General features: G+C 48.1%; 1 protein-coding gene across 11 annotated transcripts in view; it reads right to left on the reverse strand.

Annotated features, from left to right (window-relative positions):
- Positions 1-19,726, reverse strand: part of LOC140424835 (cAMP-responsive element modulator) — a 197,273-nt gene that overhangs the window by 140,193 nt on the left and 37,354 nt on the right. For 9 of the 11 annotated variants that reach the window (XR_011947702.1, XM_072508319.1, XM_072508318.1 and 6 more), the window contains 3 exons: positions 13,443-13,598; positions 10,353-10,637; positions 283-409 (listed from right to left, as the gene is read on the reverse strand). Coding sequence is in view for 10 of the 11 variants with exons in the window: in XM_072508319.1 (XP_072364420.1) it covers positions 283-409; positions 10,353-10,381 (156 nt within the window). In the remaining variant the exon portion in view is untranslated. The remainder of the gene's footprint in view (positions 1-282; positions 410-10,352; positions 10,638-13,442; positions 13,599-19,726) is intronic. The other 2 variants (XM_072508320.1, XM_072508315.1) reach the window with 1 other exon arrangement.

Genomic DNA, 19,726 nt, shown 5'->3' on the forward strand with positions numbered 1-19,726 from the left:
GAAGTGAAATAAAGCGAGAACTGAAGTAATGGAACAAAATAGGGTCTTCAGAGGTTTGGTGTGGGAGAAGAAAAGTGACAAAAGTCAAAAAGGAGATAGAGTCAATCCATTTTCTGAAATTCTAATATATTGACTCTTGTTCATTACATTGTCTTTCTCATTACCTGGATAAATTCCATATTTGCCATCAAAACAGGATTACCTTCGATATGTACAACGTCACATCCAAAAAGTAATAGAATTCAATCTTCTTTTTAGGTGCAGCAACTATTACAGAATTACCTGCGCCATGGTGGGAATTTGAGTCTGAGAATTCTGAGCTTGTAACTGGATAGATTCACTATCTGTCGCAGAATCTGTTACACTGCCATCTTGATGGGATTCCATTACTGATTCCATGGTCATTTGTCTAAAAAAAAACAAGTCACAAATATTACTCAATTAAAAAGTACAGCACATTGTGTACATAGAACACAAAGAAGGTTATCAGTATGCATCAATTGTTTTTGCCGAAGATCTGTTGGGCATGTTCTATTTTGGGGGCAGGCTGTAAGAAGCTGTCGGGGGAGTGGGGGCTTGTATTGTGTTTGTATTCTCTAACTATGGTTCCCAATCCAAAATAGTGCATAAAAATTATAACACAAACAAGTTGTTCAGTTTAACCATTCCATGTTGCTGTTTATCCTCCTTATATGCAAAAGCCTGAACCCCATATCATAGAATCATAGAATTTACACTGCAGAAGGAGGCCATTTGGCCTATCGAGCCTGCACCTGCTCTTGGTAGGAGCACCCTACCCAAGCCCACACCTCCACCCTATCCCCATAACACAGTAACACTACCCAACACTAAGGGCAATTGTGGACACTAAGAGCAATTTAGCATGGCCAATCTACCTAACCTGCACAGCTTTGGACTGCCCCTCTTGCTCATCTATGCCCCTCTTGCTCTTATATCTCCATTTCCTTTAATCCTTTGACTAATGATCCATTCATTTTAGATGCTGACAGCCCCAAAACCCTCTGTGTAAAAGAAAAATCTTGCTCTCTGTCCCAAAGCTTCATTTTTATATTTATGCCCTCTTATTCTAGGTCACTCAACCTCTGGAAATGGGCTGTTTCAACCTACTTTCCCTTAATTGTCCCCGCTCTAATAAAAACAACCACAATTTCTCAAGTCTTTCTTTGTATTTCTCCCATCAGGCAGTGTTCTAATGAATGTGCACTGTCCACATTCTGTCTCAATTTGCTTTCTATGATGTGAAGACTGAAACTGCATGCAGTGTGCCAATTTTGGTCTTACTGAAGTTTTATGTAAATTTGCTAGTACATTGGGATTTTATATTCCATAAGACCATAAGACATAGGAGCAGAATTAGGCCACTTGGCCCATCGAGTCTGCTCCGCCATTCAATCATGGCTGATATTTTCTCATCCCCATTCTCCTGTCTTCCCCTCATAACCCCTGATCCCCTTATTAATCAAGAACCTATTTATCTCGGTCTTAAAGACACTCAGTGAATTGGCCTCCACAACCTTCTGCGGCAAAGAGTTCCACAGATTCACCACCCTCTGGCTGAAGAAATTCCTCCTCATCTCTGTTTTAAAAGATCGTCACTTTAGTTGAGATAGTGCCCTCTGGTTTTATTTTTTCCCACAAGTGGAAACATCCTCTCCACCTCCACTCTATCCAGGCCTCGCAGTATCTTGTAAGTTTCAATAAGATACCCTCTCATCCTTCTAAACTCCAACGAGTACAGACCCAGAGTCCTCAAACGTTCCTCATACGACAAGTTCTTCATTCCAGGGATCATTCTTGTGAAACTCCTCTGGACCCTTTCCAAGGCCAGCACATCCTTCCTTAGAAGGGCCCAAAACTGCTCACAGTACTCCAAATGGGGTCTGACCAGAGCCTTATACAGCATCAGAAGTACATCCCTGGTCTTATATTCTAGCCCTCTTGACATGAATGCTAACATTGCATTTGCCTTCTTAACTGCCGACTGAACCTGCACATTAATCTTAAGAGAATCATGAACAAGGACTCCCAAGTCCTTTTGCTTTCCGAAGCATTTCCCCATTTAGAAAATAGTCTATGCCTAAATTCCTCCTTCCAAAGTGCATAACCTCACACTTTTCCACACTGTATATCATTTGCCACTTCACTGCCCACTCTCCTAGTTTGCCCCCTTGCTTCCTCAATACTACCTGTCCCTCTACAGATCTTTGTATCAGCTGCAAACTTAGCAACAGTGCCTTCAGTACCTTCTTCCAGATCATTTTTAAAAAATATATATTTTTATTCTCCTTTTTCACATTTTCTCCCGAATTTACACCCACCAACAATAAACAGTAACCAGCAACAGATATGTCAATCCCCATAACAATAACAACGGCCCATCCTCCCATCAACCCCCAAACATCAGCCCGCATGTTTACATAAGCAAATGACAAAAAGGAATCAGTGATTACCCATAGTCATCCTTAATATACACAGCCCCCCTTCCCCCCCCCCCCCCCCCAACTAATGTTCGATGTTATCCAGTTCTTGAAAGTGCATAATAAATAGTGCCCATGACTTGTAGAACCCCTCCGAGCTTCCCCTCAGTTCGAACTTAACCTTCTCAAGGGTCAAGTATTCCAACAGGTCCCCCTGCCACGCCAGGGCACAGGGTGGAGAGACTGCTCTCCATGCCAGCAGGATCCGCCTTCGGGCGATCAACAAGACGAAGGCTATGATATCTGCCTCCGCACCCTTTTCCAACCCTGGCTGGTCCGACACCCCGAATATGGCCTTCCGGGGACCCGAGTCCAGTTTCATGCGCACCACCTTGGAAACTACCCTAAACACCTCCTTCCAGTTACTCCCCTAGCTTTGGACAGGACGAAAACATATGAACGTGATTTGCGGGGGGCCCCCCCCGCAACGCTCACACACATCTTCTACTCCTTCAAAAAATCTGCTCGTGAGGTGCGCTCTATATACCACCTTCAGCTGTATCAGCCCCAACGTCGCACATGAGGTGGAGGCATTCACTCTCCGGAGCACCTCACATCAGACCCCCTCCTCTATAACCTCTCCCAGCTCTTCCTCCCACTTTACTTTGATCCCTTCTAGTGGTGCCTTATCCTCTTCCAAAATAGCTCCGTACACCGCTGACACTGCCCCCTTCTCCAGTCCCCTTGTCGTCAGCACCTCCTCCAGCAATGTGGAAGCTGGTTCCTCTGGGAAGCTCTGTATCTCCTTCCTGGCAAAATCCTGAACCTGCATGTATCGAAACACTTCTCCCTGCTCCAGCCCATACTTCACTTCCAGCTCCCTCAATCCTGCAAATTGACCCGAAGAAACAAATATTTTAGCGTCTTAATCCCCTTCTCTTCCCGTTTCCGAAAACTTCCATCCGACCTCCCTAGCTCAAATCTGTGGTTCCCCCGAATCGGCATTTCCCTTGACCCTGCCCCCAAGTGTTGGCAAAACTGCCTCCAGATTTTCAATGAAGCTATTATTACCGGACTCCCTGAGTATTTCCCCGGGGCTATCGGGAGCGGCGCTGTTGCTAGTGCTTTCAGCCCCGACCCCCTGCCCAAACTCTTCTCCATTCTGACCCACTGGGAATCAACTCCTCTGACCCAGCTCCGCACATTCGCCGCCCAGTAGTAGTACATCAGGTTCGGGAGACCCAAACCCCCTGCCTGCCTTCCCCTCTGTAGCAGCACCTTTCCCACTCTGGCCACCTTCCCTCCCCATATGAACGAGGTAATCCTTCCCTCAACCTCCCTGAAAAAAGACTTTGGCAGGGAAATCGGTAGGCATTGAAAAATAAACAAGAATCGCGGCAACACATTCATTTTAACCACCTGTACCCGACCCGCCAACGACAGAGGAAGACCATCCCACCATGCCAGATCGGCTTTCACTCTCCCCACCAAACTAGTGATGTTGTGCCTGCGATGCCTCCCCCACTCCCGGGCAACCTGCACCCCCAGATACCTAAAATGAGTCCCTGCTCTACGGAATGGCAGCCCCCCACCCCTGCCCCCACCCCCGGCCGAGACACCACAAAATACTCACTCTTGTCCAGATTCAGTTTGTACCCCGAGAAAGACCCAAATACCCGCAGTAGCTCCAATATTCCTCCTATCGACGCACTCGGTTCCGACACATACAGCAGCAAGCCGTCGGCACATAAGGACACCCTATGCTCTACCCCCCCGCACTATTCCTTTCCATGCTCCCTAACTTTTTAACGCGATGGCCAATGGCTCAATCGCAAGTGCAAACAGCAAGGGGGACATAGGACCTCCCTGTCTCGTCCCACGGTGGAGAGAAAAGTATCTCAAACGGATATTGTTTGTGCGGACACTCGCCTTCGGCTCCTTATATAATAGCTTTACCCCAGTTCACAAATCTTGGTCCAATCCCAAACCGCTCCAGCACTGCCATCAGGTACCCCCATTCTACCCGATCAAACGCCTTCTCGGCGTCCAATGCTACAACCACCTCTGTTTCCTTCCCTTCCGCCGGTGCCATAACGACGTTCAAAACCCTCCTAATGTTCGAAAACAGCTGCCTCTCTTTCACGAACCCCGTCTGATCCTCCCCTATCACCTTCGGGAGGCACTCCTCCAGCCTACCCGACAGTACCTTCGCCAATACTTCTGCGTCCACATTCAGAAGTGATATGGGCCTACACGATCCACACTCCGTCGGAACCTTATCTTTTTTTTCTTCCAGATCATCAATGTATATTGTAAAAAGTTGTGGTCCCAGCACAGACCCCTGAGGCACACCACTAGTCACCAGCTGCCATCCTGAAAAAGACCGCTTTATCCCCACTCTCTACCTTCTGCCAGTCAGTCAATCCTCTATCCATGCCAGGATCTTACCCTGAACACCATGAGCTCTTAACTTATTTAACAGTCTCCTATGCGGCACCTTGTCAAAGGCCTTCTGGAAATCTGAATAAATCACGTCCCCGGTTCTCCTTTGTCTAACTTGCTTGTTACCTCCTCAAAGAGCTCGAACAGGTTTGTCAGACACAACCTCCCTTTGCCGTGCTGATTCAGTCCTATTTTGTCATGCACTTTCAAGTGCTTCGCGATCTCATCTTTGATAACAGACTCTAGAATCTTACCAATGACCGAAGTCAGGCTAACTGGCCTATAATTTCCTGTCATCTGCCTCCCTCCCTTCTTAAACAGTGGTGTTACATTACCCACTTTCCAATTCTCTGGCACCCTTCCTGCCTCCAGTGATTCCTGAAAGAGCATCACTCATGCCTCCACAATTTCCTCAGCTATCTCTTTTAGGACACTGGGGTGTAGTCCATCCGGTCCAGGTGACTTATCCACCTTCAGTCCTTTCAGTTTCCCGAGAACCTTCTCCTTCTTAATGGTCACTGTATTTCTGTATCTCTCAATGTAAATCCCAATATCCACGAGTTTTCCAATGGTATTATCCACTCCAGGTGCTGTTTTAATGTGTTGTGAAGCTAAACCCTCAAATCCCTCCACTCTTTCACGCTATCCAACTTTATGTCCTTCAAGTTAGCTAACTAGCTGTTTATAACCCGCTTTTCTCCAAGACAGGTGACAGGTGACCTTTCAAACTTAGTCTGTCTAGCTTCTGAACAAATAGATTTCACAGCCAGTCATCAGTTGAACTCTGGAAAGGTTTTCTTTGAAATAATAACCACAATACTAAAAGAAAAACTTTCATTTTTCTATTGATCATATTGCACATTATCTGAACAAACAAAATCATTTACTATAATCCTGAATCAGTCACAGAATTGTTACGGTGCAAAAGGAGGCCATTTTGCCCATTGTGTCAGCACCAGCTCTCCAAATGAGCATTATGACTTAGTGCCTTTGCCCTGTACCCTTGCACTTTATTTCTATTCAAGTAATCATCTAATGCCCTCTTGAATTCCTCGATTGAACCTGCCTCCAACACACTTCCAGTGTGCACGTATAATAAGAATTTTCTGATGCATCAGTGGGCAAATATAGTGTCACGGTGAAGCATACAGACCAGAAAGATGCCAGACGGGTTACCCAGCAACACCAGATTCACGAATCGTGATGGGGCAGAGAATCGGGCTTCAGCCAAAAATCGAGATCCGCGCCGAGCACCCAACGGAGTGCACCACTGCTCCCATTCATCCTGCTCCCAGACAGGTAGGCACAACCTGTGCGTCACACACAGGTCCAATGGCAAACTACAGCTAGGGTGCTAACAGATGTCCACCCCCCTTTCCCAGCCCTTCAGTGGGCCCTGCCCGCACGCCACTGCTCATGGCACTGGTTGGTGGCACACGGTGCCCCCGCCACCCCCACCCTATAACCCTGACGGTGGCATAACACACGGCCCACCCAAAGAGGACACCCACAGTAGACCCTGTAGGAGGTCACAAGTCAGGGCCGCAGAGCATATCGCTGGGATGGATATCAGCAGCCACTGGTAGCCCTGCCGGCAGGAATAGGTGGTGGGGTTAGAGGCCTCCCACACCCCCAGTTCCAGCCACCGATTGCGCCAGGCCAGGTCAAGCATGTAGCCATTGGACCTGGGTGTACACGGGAGTACTCACCATGCTAACATGTCTACCTTTAGCCCCTGCAGATAATGGATTTCGGAGTCTAGCCAGGAATGGTTGCATCTGCCTGGCTGTGGCGGCCCTTGTGGATGCACTGCAGCTGCATGAGCAGGAGCTGCTCGATAGGGACCCTGCAGAACAGGGTGAGGATGGAGAGCCGGTCGTCCAACAGGCTGAGGAAAGTGGGAAGGAGGCGGCGCATCGGGCCTCGTGTATACCGGCAGCACCCGTCATCAGGCCGAGCTTGCCGCCGCGGACAGCAACTGAGCACAGAGATGATGCAACCCCTGCCGGATGATGGTGCACCTGGAACTGCGGGGGTATTGGGGGGGGACACCCACTACCGGTGGCCATGAAGGCGATAGTCGCCCTGAACGTTTACGCCAGAAGGTCCTTCCGGGCGTCGATATCATCCGCGCTATTGCGGATGCCCTATATGCCCGGGCGGCACACTACATCAGCTTCAATATGGACAGCGGGCATGCCCCAGGTCCAGGAGGTGATCGATTGGACACGTCCCATATGAGCACGAGCGCATATGGGGATGTCATTAATCAACTGGAAGGGCTTCCACTCGATGAACATGCAGTTGGGGCGATGGATAGTTACAAGGTAGCGAGGAAGGATCTAAAGAGAGAACTAAGACGAGCAAGGAGGGGACATGAGAAGTATTTGGCAGGAAGGATCAAGGAAAACCCAAAAGCTTTCTATAGGTATGTCAGGAATAAGCGAATGACTAGGGAAAGAGTAGGACCAGTCAAGGACAGGGATGGGAAATTGTGTGTGGAGTCTGAAGAGATAGGCGAGATACTAAATGAATATTTTTCGTCAGTATTCACTCAGGAAAAAGATAATGTTGTGGAGGAGAATGCTGAGCCCCAGGCTAATAGAATAGATGGCATTGAGGTACGTAGGGAAGAGGTGTTGGCAATTCTGGACAGGCTGAAAATAGATAAGTCCCCGGGACCTGATGGGATTTATCCTAGGATTCTATGGGAGGCCAGGGAAGAGATTGCTGGACCTTTGGCTTTGATTTTTATGTCATCATTGGCTACAGGAATAGTGCCAGAGGACTGGAGGACAGCAAATGTGGTCCCTTTGTTCAAAAAGGGGAGCAGAGACAACCCCGGCAACTATAGACCGGTGAGCCTCACGTCTGTAGTGGGTAAAGTCTTGGAGGGGATTATAAGGGACAAGATTTATAATCATCTAGATAGGAATAATATGATCAGGGATAGTCAGCATGGCTTTGTGAAGGGTAGGTCATGCCTCACAAACCTTATTGAGTTCTTTGAGAAGGTGACTGAACAGGTAGACGAGGGTAGAGCAGTTGATGTGGTGTATATGGATTTCAGCAAAGCGTTTGATAAGGTTCCCCACGGTAGGCTATTGCAAAAAATACGGAGGCTGGGGATTGAGGGTGATTTAGAGATGTGGATCAGAAATTGGCTAGCTGAAAGAAGACAGAGGGTGGTGGTTGATGGGAAATGTTCAGAATGGAGTACAGTCACAAGTGGAGTACCACAAGGATCTGTTCTGGGGCCGTTGCTGTTTGTCATTTTTATCAATGACCTAGAGGAAGGCGCAGAAGGGTGGGTGAGTAAATTTGCAGACGATACTAAAGTCGGTGGTGTTGTCGATAGTGTGGAAGGATGTAGCAGGTTACAGAGGGATATAGATAAGCTGCAGAGCTGGGCTGAGAGGTGGCAAATGGAGTTTAATGTAGAGAAGTGTGAGGTGATTCACTTTGGAAGGAATAACAGGAATGCGGAATATTTGGCTAATGGTAAAGTTCTTGAAAGTGTGGATGAGCAGAGGGATCTAGGTGTCCATGTACATAGATCCCTGAAAGTTGCCACCCAGGTTGATAGGGTTGTGAAGAAGGCCTATGGAGTGTTGGCCTTTATTGGTAGAGGGTTTGAGTTCCGGAGTCGGGAGGTCATGTTGCAGCTGTACAGAACTCTGGTCCGGCCGCATTTGGAGTATTGCGTACAGTTCTGGTCACCGCATTATAGGAAGGACGTGGAGGCTTTGGAGCGGGTGCAGAGGAGATTTACCAGGATGTTGCCTGGTATGGAGGGAAAATCTTATGAGGAAAGGCTGACGGACTTGAGGTTGTTTTCGTTGGAGAGAAGAAGGTTAAGAGGAGACTTAATAGAGGCATACAAAATGATCAGGGGGTTGGATAGGGTGGACAGTGAGAGCCTTCTCCCGCGGATGGATATGGCTGGCACGAGGGGACATAACTTTAAACTGAGGGGTAATAGATATAGGACAGAGGTCAGAGGTAGGTTCTTTACGCAAAGAGTAGTGAGGCCGTGGAATGCCCTACCTGCTACAGTAGTGAACTCGCCAACATTGAGGGCATTTAAAAGTTTATTGGATAAACATATGGATGATAATGGCATAGTGTAGGTTAGATGGCTTTTGTTTCGGTGCAACATCGTGGGCCGAAGGGCCTGTACTGCGCTGTATTGTTCTATGTTCTATGGTGTGCGGTGACAGGCTACACATCATGCATGCCTACACCTGGTATCCAGGCAGCGTGCTTGACGCATTCAACCTGGCGCACTCGATGGTGTCTGACACCTTCGGGTGGGGGGTTGTCTCTTGGGCGACAGAGTTATCCTCTGCGATCGTAGCTAATGACACCTATCCGGAGACCTCAGATCAACACCAAGAACTGATACAATGACATCCGTGCAGCAGCCAGAGGTGTCATCGAGCAATGCCTCGGCATCCTGAAGGTACAGTTCAAGTGCAGGGCCAACTTTGGTGGGGTCCACCAGTATAGCCCTAGTAGGATTTCCCACATTGTAGTGGTCTGCTGCATCCCCCACAACATCACGCAGTAGAGGGGCGACATTCTGGAGGAGGAGGAGGACCGGGCCTCATCTGATGAGGAGAATGCAGAGGAGGGCCAGGATGGGCAAGACATGGGGCCCGGCCAGGCAGAAGCGGCGGCATGATGTGCACACCTGGCCCCCATGCATGGGACAACCCAATTGCCTCCAGTGTCACGAACCAGGCGACAGTGGCCGTTCCATCCCACCCACTCACGTCCTCAAACACCTGCACCCCACATCACAGGGGCTGAGGCAGCTCGGAACCTCGGTGAACAGGCATCTATTTGTGACAGTGCAATGTACAAAAACTGTGCCCTATCCCCTAAGGTTATACTATGTGCTGCACCCCGTGCCCACTTAACTGGTGTCTACCTTTCTAATCTTACATGTCCTAATACTCCATCTAGGTGGTTCCCCAGGTGGTGAATCTAATGTGGAGGTGACCTGCAGCATTTCCCGCCCTGTGACCTTTGGTGACCATCCTCCGGGGCGACCGGGCCTAGCTGTCTTCCGGGTGTCACAGGTGACGTGCTGCCACCCTGTTCTTTCCGCTGCCCATTGGATGCGCCAGGGACAGGTGGGGAGAATTCAGAAGCGCTGCGATGTTCTGGCATCTCCCTTACGGGTGTCACTGGCACGCGACCCATCACCTCCTCCTCCCTCGGATGCCGAGGGATCGACCAGGGACTCAATGCTTACGGCAATGGAGCACCGGGACTGTGCCATTTCCCTCTGGGACTGTGCCACATCCCTCTGGGCCTGGCTCAGGTCACCCAGCACCAGGCCAATGCTCTCGACACCTGAAACTATTGTGACTGGGCCACGCTCTGGAGTGCCACAGCAATGTCCATATGGCCCTGGTGCATGGCTGCCTGTAACATTGTTGTCCTGTCCTATGCCTCAGACCTTACCCGCACACTGTACCCCAGGCGTTGGACATCCTGGCCCGTGGCCATGACACTTGTGCCCTAGGCTTCCACTGTGGACACCACCCCTGCAATGTTGGTCAAGGTGGTACACATTGTCGGCACTGCCTCCTACTCCGATAGGCACTTGGACATCTACAACTGGCGCTTCGGGGTGTTGCTGTTGGAGGCAAGGGCCCCTGGACGGCCCTGCCTCGTCGCCAGGTGAGTTGCGGTGTTGCAGCTGGGGATGAGGGACACCAGCCAGTCCCCCCTCATCGGGAGGTGACCCTACAATACACAAGACAGGACGCACGGTGAGATCAAGGGTTGGTGTGCTGGTGTGTGTGTGTGTGAGTGTGTGGTATTGGGGGGGGGAGGGGGGGGGGGGGGGCAAAGGGGCATTGCAACCCATTGGGGCTTACTTGGTTGTCACATGACAACCTCCGCCTCTGCGACTCCTGTCTGGGATGGGAGTTGTGCCAGGGGTACGTTGCTCATGACTCACCCTGGCTGGCCTGGGGGTTTGCCCATTCTCACCCAGGGGCCACATTGCGGTGGGAGGGGTTGGAGTGTGTCGGACAGAGGTGGTGCCAGGGGCATGGAGCTGTTGACTCAGTGGGGGCCTTATGTGTGGCTGGGGCAGCGATCAGGTGGGTTGGATGAGGCAGGTCGGATGAAACTGTGCGGGGCCGAACGGGGGTCCTTCTTTCTTGCTGATGAACTGCGGTCCGAGTCCGCCATGGCGCTCGGCGCAGCCGCTGGAGGCCGACGCCATGCATATGCCGGACTCGGAACCGCAAGTGTGGGGGCCCGTATCCGCAGCCAGAAGCTGCGTGAAACTCCCCGGGTCCCTGCTAGCCCCCTGCAGCGAAGTGAATCGCTCTTTATTTTTTGCAGGAAACTGGGAAGTGAAACGCCAGCTTTTTTACGCCGGCGTGGGGACTTAGCTCCATTTTTGGAGAATCTAGCCCTTAGTCTTTCAAACGGAGAATCCCACCCATCATGTTCATTCCTTGGATTATACTGCTAGTTTATGCACAACGGGAGCTGATCTCCTGAGGCCCGGGAGGATTGCAATCCAGCAACTATGGCCATACATATGTGAGGACAGCATTGATCCATTTGTGCAGGCCCATGGTTGAGGAATCAAACATTCAATTTTCATGCTTAGAACTGAAGAATGGTCACTTGAGCATGGCACTAAAAGACTGTGGTTACACAGGAAATTATGCCAAATAACTATTGTACTGAAATAAGACTTTTTAAAATACAGTTCATCTTAAACCAATTCATGTGTTGAAATTATGACAATCTTTTTAAAAAATATATATTTATTAAAGTTTTTTAACAACACAATTTTTCTCCCTTACAAACAATAACGCCTCCCCCGCCCCCCGTAACAAGAAAAACGAGAAATCGCGCAGAGCAAGATATATACATGGCAAAATGATATATTTACACAGCTTTGTACACTGGCCCTCACCCGCACGTGCCAGTTTCAACCCACCCTTCATGTTATCTCCTGCTCATCCATCCCCCCAAGCAATCCCCCATTCCCCCCCCCCCCCCACCCACCCAACTCCTCCCCCCCCCCCGCCCCCAGGGTTGCTGTTGCTGCTGACCGACCTTCCTCAAACGCTCCGCGAGATAGTCTAGGAACGGTTGCCACCGCCTGTAGGACCCCTGCGCAGACCCTCTCAAGGCAAACTTAATCCTCTCCAGCTTTATGAACCCAGCCATGTCGTTTATCCAGGCCTCCAAGCTAGGGGGCTTCGCCTCCTTCCACATTAGCAAGATCCTTCGCCGGGCTACTAGGGACGCAAAGGCCAGAATGCCGGCCTCTTTCACCTCCTGCACTCCAGGCTCGTCCACTACTCCAAATATTACTAGCCCCCAGCTTGGCTTGACCCGGACTTTCACCACCTGTGATATTGCTCCCGCCACTCCTCTCCAGAACCCCTCCAGTGCTGGGATGACCAAAACATATGGACATGGTTCACCGGGCTCCCTGAGCACCTTCCACATCTGTCCTCTACACCAAAGAACCTACTCAACCTCATCCCCGTCAAGTGCGCTCTGTGAACCACCTTAAATTGTATGAGGCTGAGTCTGGCACACGAGGAGGAGGAATTAACCCAACCCAGGGCATCCGCCCACAGACCTTCCTCGATCTCCTCCCCCAGCTCCTCCTCCCATTTACCCTTCAACTCTTCTACTATCGCTTCCCCCTCTTCTTTCATCTCCTGGTGTATTGCCGACACCTTGCCCTCCCCGACCCATACATCCGAGATCACCCTGTCTTGAATTTCATGTGCCGGGAGCAACGGGAATTCCCTAACCTGTCACCTCACAAAAGCCCTCACCTGCATATATCTAAAAGCATTTCCCAGGGGGTAACTCAAACTTCTCCTCCAGTGCCCCTAGGCTCGCAAATCTCCCGTCCATGAACAGGTCCCCCATTCTTCTAATCCCCGCCCGATGCAAGCCCTGGAACCCCCCGTCCATCTTCCCCGGGACAAACCGGTGGTTACCCCTGATCGGGGACCACACCGAGGCTCCCACTGCACCCCTGTGCCGTCTCCACTGGTCCCAGATCCTTAACGTTGCCGCCACCACCGGGCTCGTGGTATACTTTGACGGCGAGAACGGCAGCGGTGCATCACCAGCGCCCCCAAGCTCGTTCCTTTACAGGACGCCATCTCCATCCTCTTCCATGCCGCCCCCTCTCCCCTCCATAACCCACTTGCGGATCATCGCCACATTTGCTGCCCAGTAGTAGCTCCCGAGGTTTGGCAGCGCCAACGCTCCTCGGTCCCTACTGCATTCCAGGAACCCTCTCCTTACCCTCGGGGTCTTATTCGCCCACACAAACCCCATAATACTCCTACATACTCTCTTAAAAAAGCTCTTGGTGATCACGATGGGAAGGCACTGAAACACAAACAGAAACCTCGGAAGTACCACCATTTTGTAAATTATGATAATCTTATTAACCAGCTGAAACAAAACGTCCACATAATCTTCTTTAAATATACTGTATTGTTCATAAAAGGTTGCATTTTTAGAAAAATCAAACATTCAAAGGATACTCACCCTGTGTTTCCAAGATTGTTGAGTTTGTGTGCGGTCACTAGCTATTTAGGAAATAGGATTTCACTTTTGACTTGCTTCAGAAATATTTTTGAATCAATTATCGAGACATCAGTGACATTCTGCCATCTTAGAGTTTCAAGTTCATTCAGCTGCTTCCTTTATGAAAGAAAATGAAGGCATAAACTGGGAGAAACAGCTGTAGATATGCAATGCCGGATTGAAAACCGAGATTATCATCTAATAAACCTATTTTGCAAACAAGTCTGGGGTATTTACAAAAATGTTGCTGACCAATTCTTATTTTTTGTTTTGAAGAATCTATTCTTGTTCAAAATAAAAATATTTCAGGTATTGAGCATTTTAACTTTGAGCATTTTCAATGTACCAGTAAAAACAATTCAACAATCATATCATCAAACTAAACTTCATGATTTTGCTCAACAATCTGTAACATGGTTTGATATGTTTCCATTCTAGTGCATATCCACAAGATTGCTGGGTTAAATATGAGTAAATTGTAATTCTGGAACACCATAGTTTCTGATTAAAACTTGTGCTACTAATCCAACGTCAAATTTTACAAAGCAAAGCCAGAGCTTCAGGAGGTGTTTTTTAGTTCCAGCTAAGAAACTTACGTTTTTCTGCTTCTAAATAATGCTACTGGCACTTCTTACAGCGGTCAAATTTCATCACTCTCGAATAGATCAAAGAAAGAGGGGAAATATGCTCAAAATATCTTTCTTGCATCAATTAAAAAGTCTCCTATCCTGCCCTGTCTTATCCACAGGAACTGTCAAATATCATAGAATCATGGAACCCCTACAGTGCAGAAGGAGGCCATTTGGCCCATCGAGTCTGCACCGGCCCTTTGAATGAGCACTCTACACATGACCACCCCGCTGTATCCCCATATCCCCGTAACCTAACCTGCACATCCCTGGACACGAAGGGGCAAATTATCTTGGCCAGTCCACCTAACCTGCACATCTTTGGACTGTGGGAGGAAACGGGAGCACCCGGAGGAGACCCACGCAGACACGGGGAGAACGTACAAACTCCACACAGACAGTGACCCAAGGACGGAACTGATCCCGGGTCCCAGACACTGTGAGGCAGCAGTGCTAACCATTGAGCCACAGTGCCACCATGAGGAAGCAGCAAGCAAAATGGATGAAGGGGAATCTATAGATGCGGTATATTTGGTTTTCCAGAAGGCATTTGATTAAGTGCCACATCAAAGGTGCCATACAAAATAAGACTACATAATAATCTTTATTAATGTCACAAGTAAGCTTACATATACTGTAATGAAGTTACTGTGAAAATCCCCTAGTCGCCACACTTCAGCGCCTGTTCGGGTACACAATGACTGTCACCTCAAATTTTATATTTCAGGTTTCTTCCGGGGTGCTGGAGGAGATCTTTGTGTTGTGTCACAATCCACAGCACACAGCTGCATAAAGCTTTTTATAAGAATAATAATCTTTATTGTCACAAGTAGGCTTACATTAACACTGCAACAAGTTACTGTGAAAATCCCCGAATTGCCACCCCAGCGCCTGTTCGGGTACACGGAAGGAGAATTCAGAATGTCCAATTCACCTAACAAGCATGCCTTTTGGGATTTGTGGCAGGAAACCGGAGCACCCGGAGGAAACCCACGCGGCCACGGGGAGAGCGTGCAGACTCCGCACAGACAGTGACCCAAGTCAGGAATCGAACCCGGGTCCCATGTGTAGGGAGAACATATTGGCATTGATAGAGGATTGGTTAGATTACAGGAAACAAAGATAAGGGATAAATGGGTCTTTTTTTGTTGGCAAGCTGTAACTAGTGGAGTGCCAAAAGGATCAGTGCTGGGGCCTCAACTATTTATAATCTATATCAAAGACTTGGATGAAAGGACTGAATGCATGCTAGCTATATTCACCAATGATACCAAGATTTTTTTTTTGTTATTTACAGCACCGAAGGAGGCCATTCGGCCCATTGTGTCCACACCAGCTCCCAAAAGATCTGACCCAGGCAGCGCATTCCAAATCCCAACAACTCTGAGTAAAGAAGTTTTTCCTCATCTCACTCCTAGCTCTCTTATTAACCATGTTGAAATTGTAACGCCTAGTCACTGACATACCAATACTGGAAACAGAATATCTTTCTTTACTCTGTCAAAATTGTTCAGAATTTTGAACATCTCAATAAGGTTGCCTCTTAATCTTCTCTGCTCCAAGCAGAACAAGCCTAATTTCTCCAATCTTTCCTTGTATCTAAAATTCCTCATTCCTGGTACTCTAGTAAATCTCCTCTGCACTCTCTCCAGAGCTTTAACATCCTTCCTTAAATAAGGTGTCCAGAACTGTACACATTACTGCAAATATGGTCTGATCAATGATTCCTTGCTTTTATACTCTTACGCCTCTGTTTATAAACCCAAGGATCCTATAAGGCTTCTTAACAACTGTTTCAACTTGCCTGGCCACCTTCAGAGAATTATGCACTTTAATCCCAGGTTCCTCTGCTCCTGTACTCCCCTCAAAGTTGTACCATTGAGCCTATATTGTCCCCCATGTTTCTTCTACAGAATGCATTACCTCACATTTCGCTGCATTTAAGTTCATCTGTCAGGTATCTGCCCATTTGGCCAATTTGTCAATGCCCCTGTAAAGTTCATCAGCCTCATCCTCACAATTCTCTATTCTCCCTAGCTTGGTATCATCTGCAAATTTCCACTTCTAAAACATTTACATAAATCAGAAAAAGCAAAGGGTCCCAACATTGAGCCCTGGGGAACATCACTTTCCAGTCTGAGAAATGCCCATCCATACCTACCCTCTGTTTCCTATCTCGAAACCAATTTCTAATCCATGCTGCCAAGGACTCATTAATCCCAAACATTTTTAGTTTGCTAACCAACCTGCCATGTGGCACCATTTTAAATGCTTTCTAGAAGTCCAAATATACAATATCCACGGCACTACCCTCATACATTGGGTCACCTCATCAAAGAACGCAATTAAATTTGTCAGACATGACCTTCCCTTGACAAAACCATGTTGACCGTCTAGTATTAACGTATTTTTCTCTAAGTGTATATTTATTTCATCCCGTATTACGACTTCCATCAGTTTTCCCACTATTGATGTCAAGTTGACAGGTCTGTAGTTTCCTGGTCACCCTTTGCCCCTTGCTTAAACAACAGCAATATATTTGCAATCCTCCAGTCCCCCGGGACTAATCCTGTGTTCAGAGGGGCCTGGGAAATTTCTGTCAACGGCTCCGCAATATGCTCCCTTACGTCTCCCAGCAATCTAGGATGCATCCCATCCGGGCCTGCCGACTTCTCTGCCTGGAGTGCTGCCAGCCTTCTTAGCACCTTTTATTCATCTATCATTATACTGCTCAGTTGCTCAACACACACATTTTCAACTGGGACATTGTAACCATCTTCTAATTTGGTAAAGACTGAAACAAAATACTCATTTGTACTACTGCTATACCCTCTGCTTCAGTGAGCAGTTTACCCGACTTGTCAATTTTGGGCCCCATTCTATCTTTCACTAATCTTTTAACATTAATACATTTGAAAAACAGTAAGAAGTCTTACAACACCAGGTTAGAGTCCAACAGGTTTGTTTCGAATCACTAGCTTTCGGAGCACTGCTCCTTCCTCAGGTGAATGAAGAGGTGGGTTCCAGAAACATTTGATATAGATAAAGTCAAAGATGCAATCATGTTTGAAAAACATTTTGCCATTTGTTTTAGCACAGCCTGCCATCCTTTCCTCATGCTTCCTCATAAGCATAGAACATACAGTGCAGAAGGAGGCCATTCGGTCCATCGAGTCTGCACCGACCCACTTAAGTCTTCACTTCCACCCTATCTCCGTAACCCAATAACCCCTCCGAACCTTTTTGGACACTAAGGGCAATTTAAGAACAACAAAGAACAAAGAAATGTACAGAACAGGAACAGGCTCTTCGGCCCTCCAAGCCCGTGCCGACCATGCTGCCCGACTGAACTACAATCTTCTACACTTCCTGGGTCCGTATTCCTCTATTCCCATCCTATTCATGTATTTGTCAAGATGCCCCTTAAATGTCACTATCGTCCCTGCTTCCACCACCTCCTCCGGTAGCGAGTTCCAGGTACCCACTACCCTCTGCGTAAAAAACTTGCCTCGTACATCTACTCTAAACCTTGCCACTCTCACCTTAAACCTATGCCCCCTAGTAATTGACCCCACGACCCTGGGGAAAAGCCTCTGACTATCCACTCTGTCTATGCCCCTCATAATTTTGTAGACCTCTATCAGGTCGCCCCTCAATCTCCTTCGTTCCAGTGAGAACAAACCAAGTATATTCAACCGCTCCTCATAGCTAATGCCCTCCATACCAGGCAACATTCTGGTAAATCTCTTCTGCACCCTCTCTAAAGCCTCCACATCCTTCTGGTAGTGTGGCGACCAGAATTGAACACTATACTCCAAGTGTGGCCTAACTAAGGTTCTATACGGCTGCAACATGACTTGCCAATTCTTATACTCAATGCCCCGGCCAATGAAGGTAAGCATGCCGTATGCCTTCTTGACTACCTTCTCCACCTGTGTTGCCCCTTTCAGTGACCTGTGGACCTGTACTCCTAGATCTCTTTGACTTTCAATACTCTTGAGGGTTCTACCATTCACCGTATATTCCTTACCTGCATTAGACCTTCCAAAATGCATTACCTCACATTTGTCCGGATTAAACTCCATCTGCCATCTCTCCGCCCAAGTCTCCAAACAATCTAAATCCTGCTGTATCCTGACAGTCCTCATCACTATCCGCAATTCCACCAACCTTTGTGTCGTCTGCAAACTTACTAATCAGACCAGTTACATTTTCCTCCAAATCATTTATATATACGACAAAGAGCAAAGGTCCCAGCACTGATCCCTGTGGAACACCACTGGTCACAGCCCTCCAATTAGAAAAGCATCCTTCCATTGCTACTCTCTGCCTTCTATGACCTAGCCAGTTCTGTATCCACCTTGCCAGCTCACCCCTGATCCCGTGTGACTTCACCTTTTGTACTAGTCTACCATGAGGGACCTTGTCAAAGGCCTTACTGAAGTCCATATAGACAACATCCACTGCCCTATCTGCATCAATCATCTTCGTGACCTCCTCGAAAAACTCTATCAAGTTAGTGAGACACGACCTCCCCTTCACAAAACCATGCTGCCTCTCACTAATACGTCCATTTGCTTCCAAATGGGAGTAGATCCTGTCTCGAAGAATTCTCTCCAGTAATTTCCCTACCACTGAAGTAAGGCTCACCGGCCTGTAGCTCCCTGGATTATCCTTGCTACCCTTCTTAAACAGAGGAACAACATTGGCTATTCTCCAGTCCTCCGGGACATCCCCTGAAGACAGTGAGGATCCAAAGATTTCTGTCAAGGCCTCAGCAATTTCCTCTCCAGCCTCCTTCAGTATTCTGGGGTAGATCCCATCAGGCCCTGGGGACTTATCTACCTTAATATTTTTTAAGACACCCAACACCTCGTCTTTTTGGATCTCAATGTGACCCAGGCTATCTACACACCCTTCTCCAGACTCAACATCTCCCAATTCCTTCTCTTTGGTGAATACTGATGCAAAGTATTCATTTAGTACCTCGCCCATTTCCTCTGGCTCCACACATAGATTCCCTTGCCTATCCTTCAGTGGGCCAACCCTTTCCCTGGCTACCCTCTTGCTTTTTATGTACGTGTAAAAAGCCTTGGGATTTTCCTTAACCCTATTTGCCAATGACTTTTCGTGACCCCTTCTAGCCCTCCTGACTCCTTGCTTAAGTTCCTTCCTACTTTTCTTATATTCCACGCAGGCTTCGTCTGTTCCCAGCCTTTTAGCCCTGACAAATGCCTCCTTTTTCTTTTTGACGAGGCCTACAATATCTCTCGTTATCCAAGGTTCCCAAAAATTGCCGTATTTATCCTTCTTCCTCACAGGAACATGCCGGTCCTGAATTCCTTTCAACTGACATTTGAAAGCCTCCCATGTCAGATGTTGATTTGCCCTCAAACAACCGCCCATAATCTATGTTCTTCAGTTCCCGCCTAATATTGTTATAATTAGCCTTCCCCCAATTTAGCACATTCATCCGAGGACCACTCTTATCCTTGTCCACCAGCACTTTAAAACTTACTGAATTGTGGTCACTGTTACCGAAATGCTCCCCTACTGAAACATCTACCACCTGGCCGGGCTCATTCCCCAATACCAGGTCCAGTACCGCCCCTTCCC

The sequence above is a fragment of the Scyliorhinus torazame genome, chromosome 6, assembly GCF_047496885.1.
Source record: "Scyliorhinus torazame isolate Kashiwa2021f chromosome 6, sScyTor2.1, whole genome shotgun sequence".
Classification (NCBI taxonomy): domain Eukaryota; kingdom Metazoa; phylum Chordata; class Chondrichthyes; order Carcharhiniformes; family Scyliorhinidae; genus Scyliorhinus; species Scyliorhinus torazame.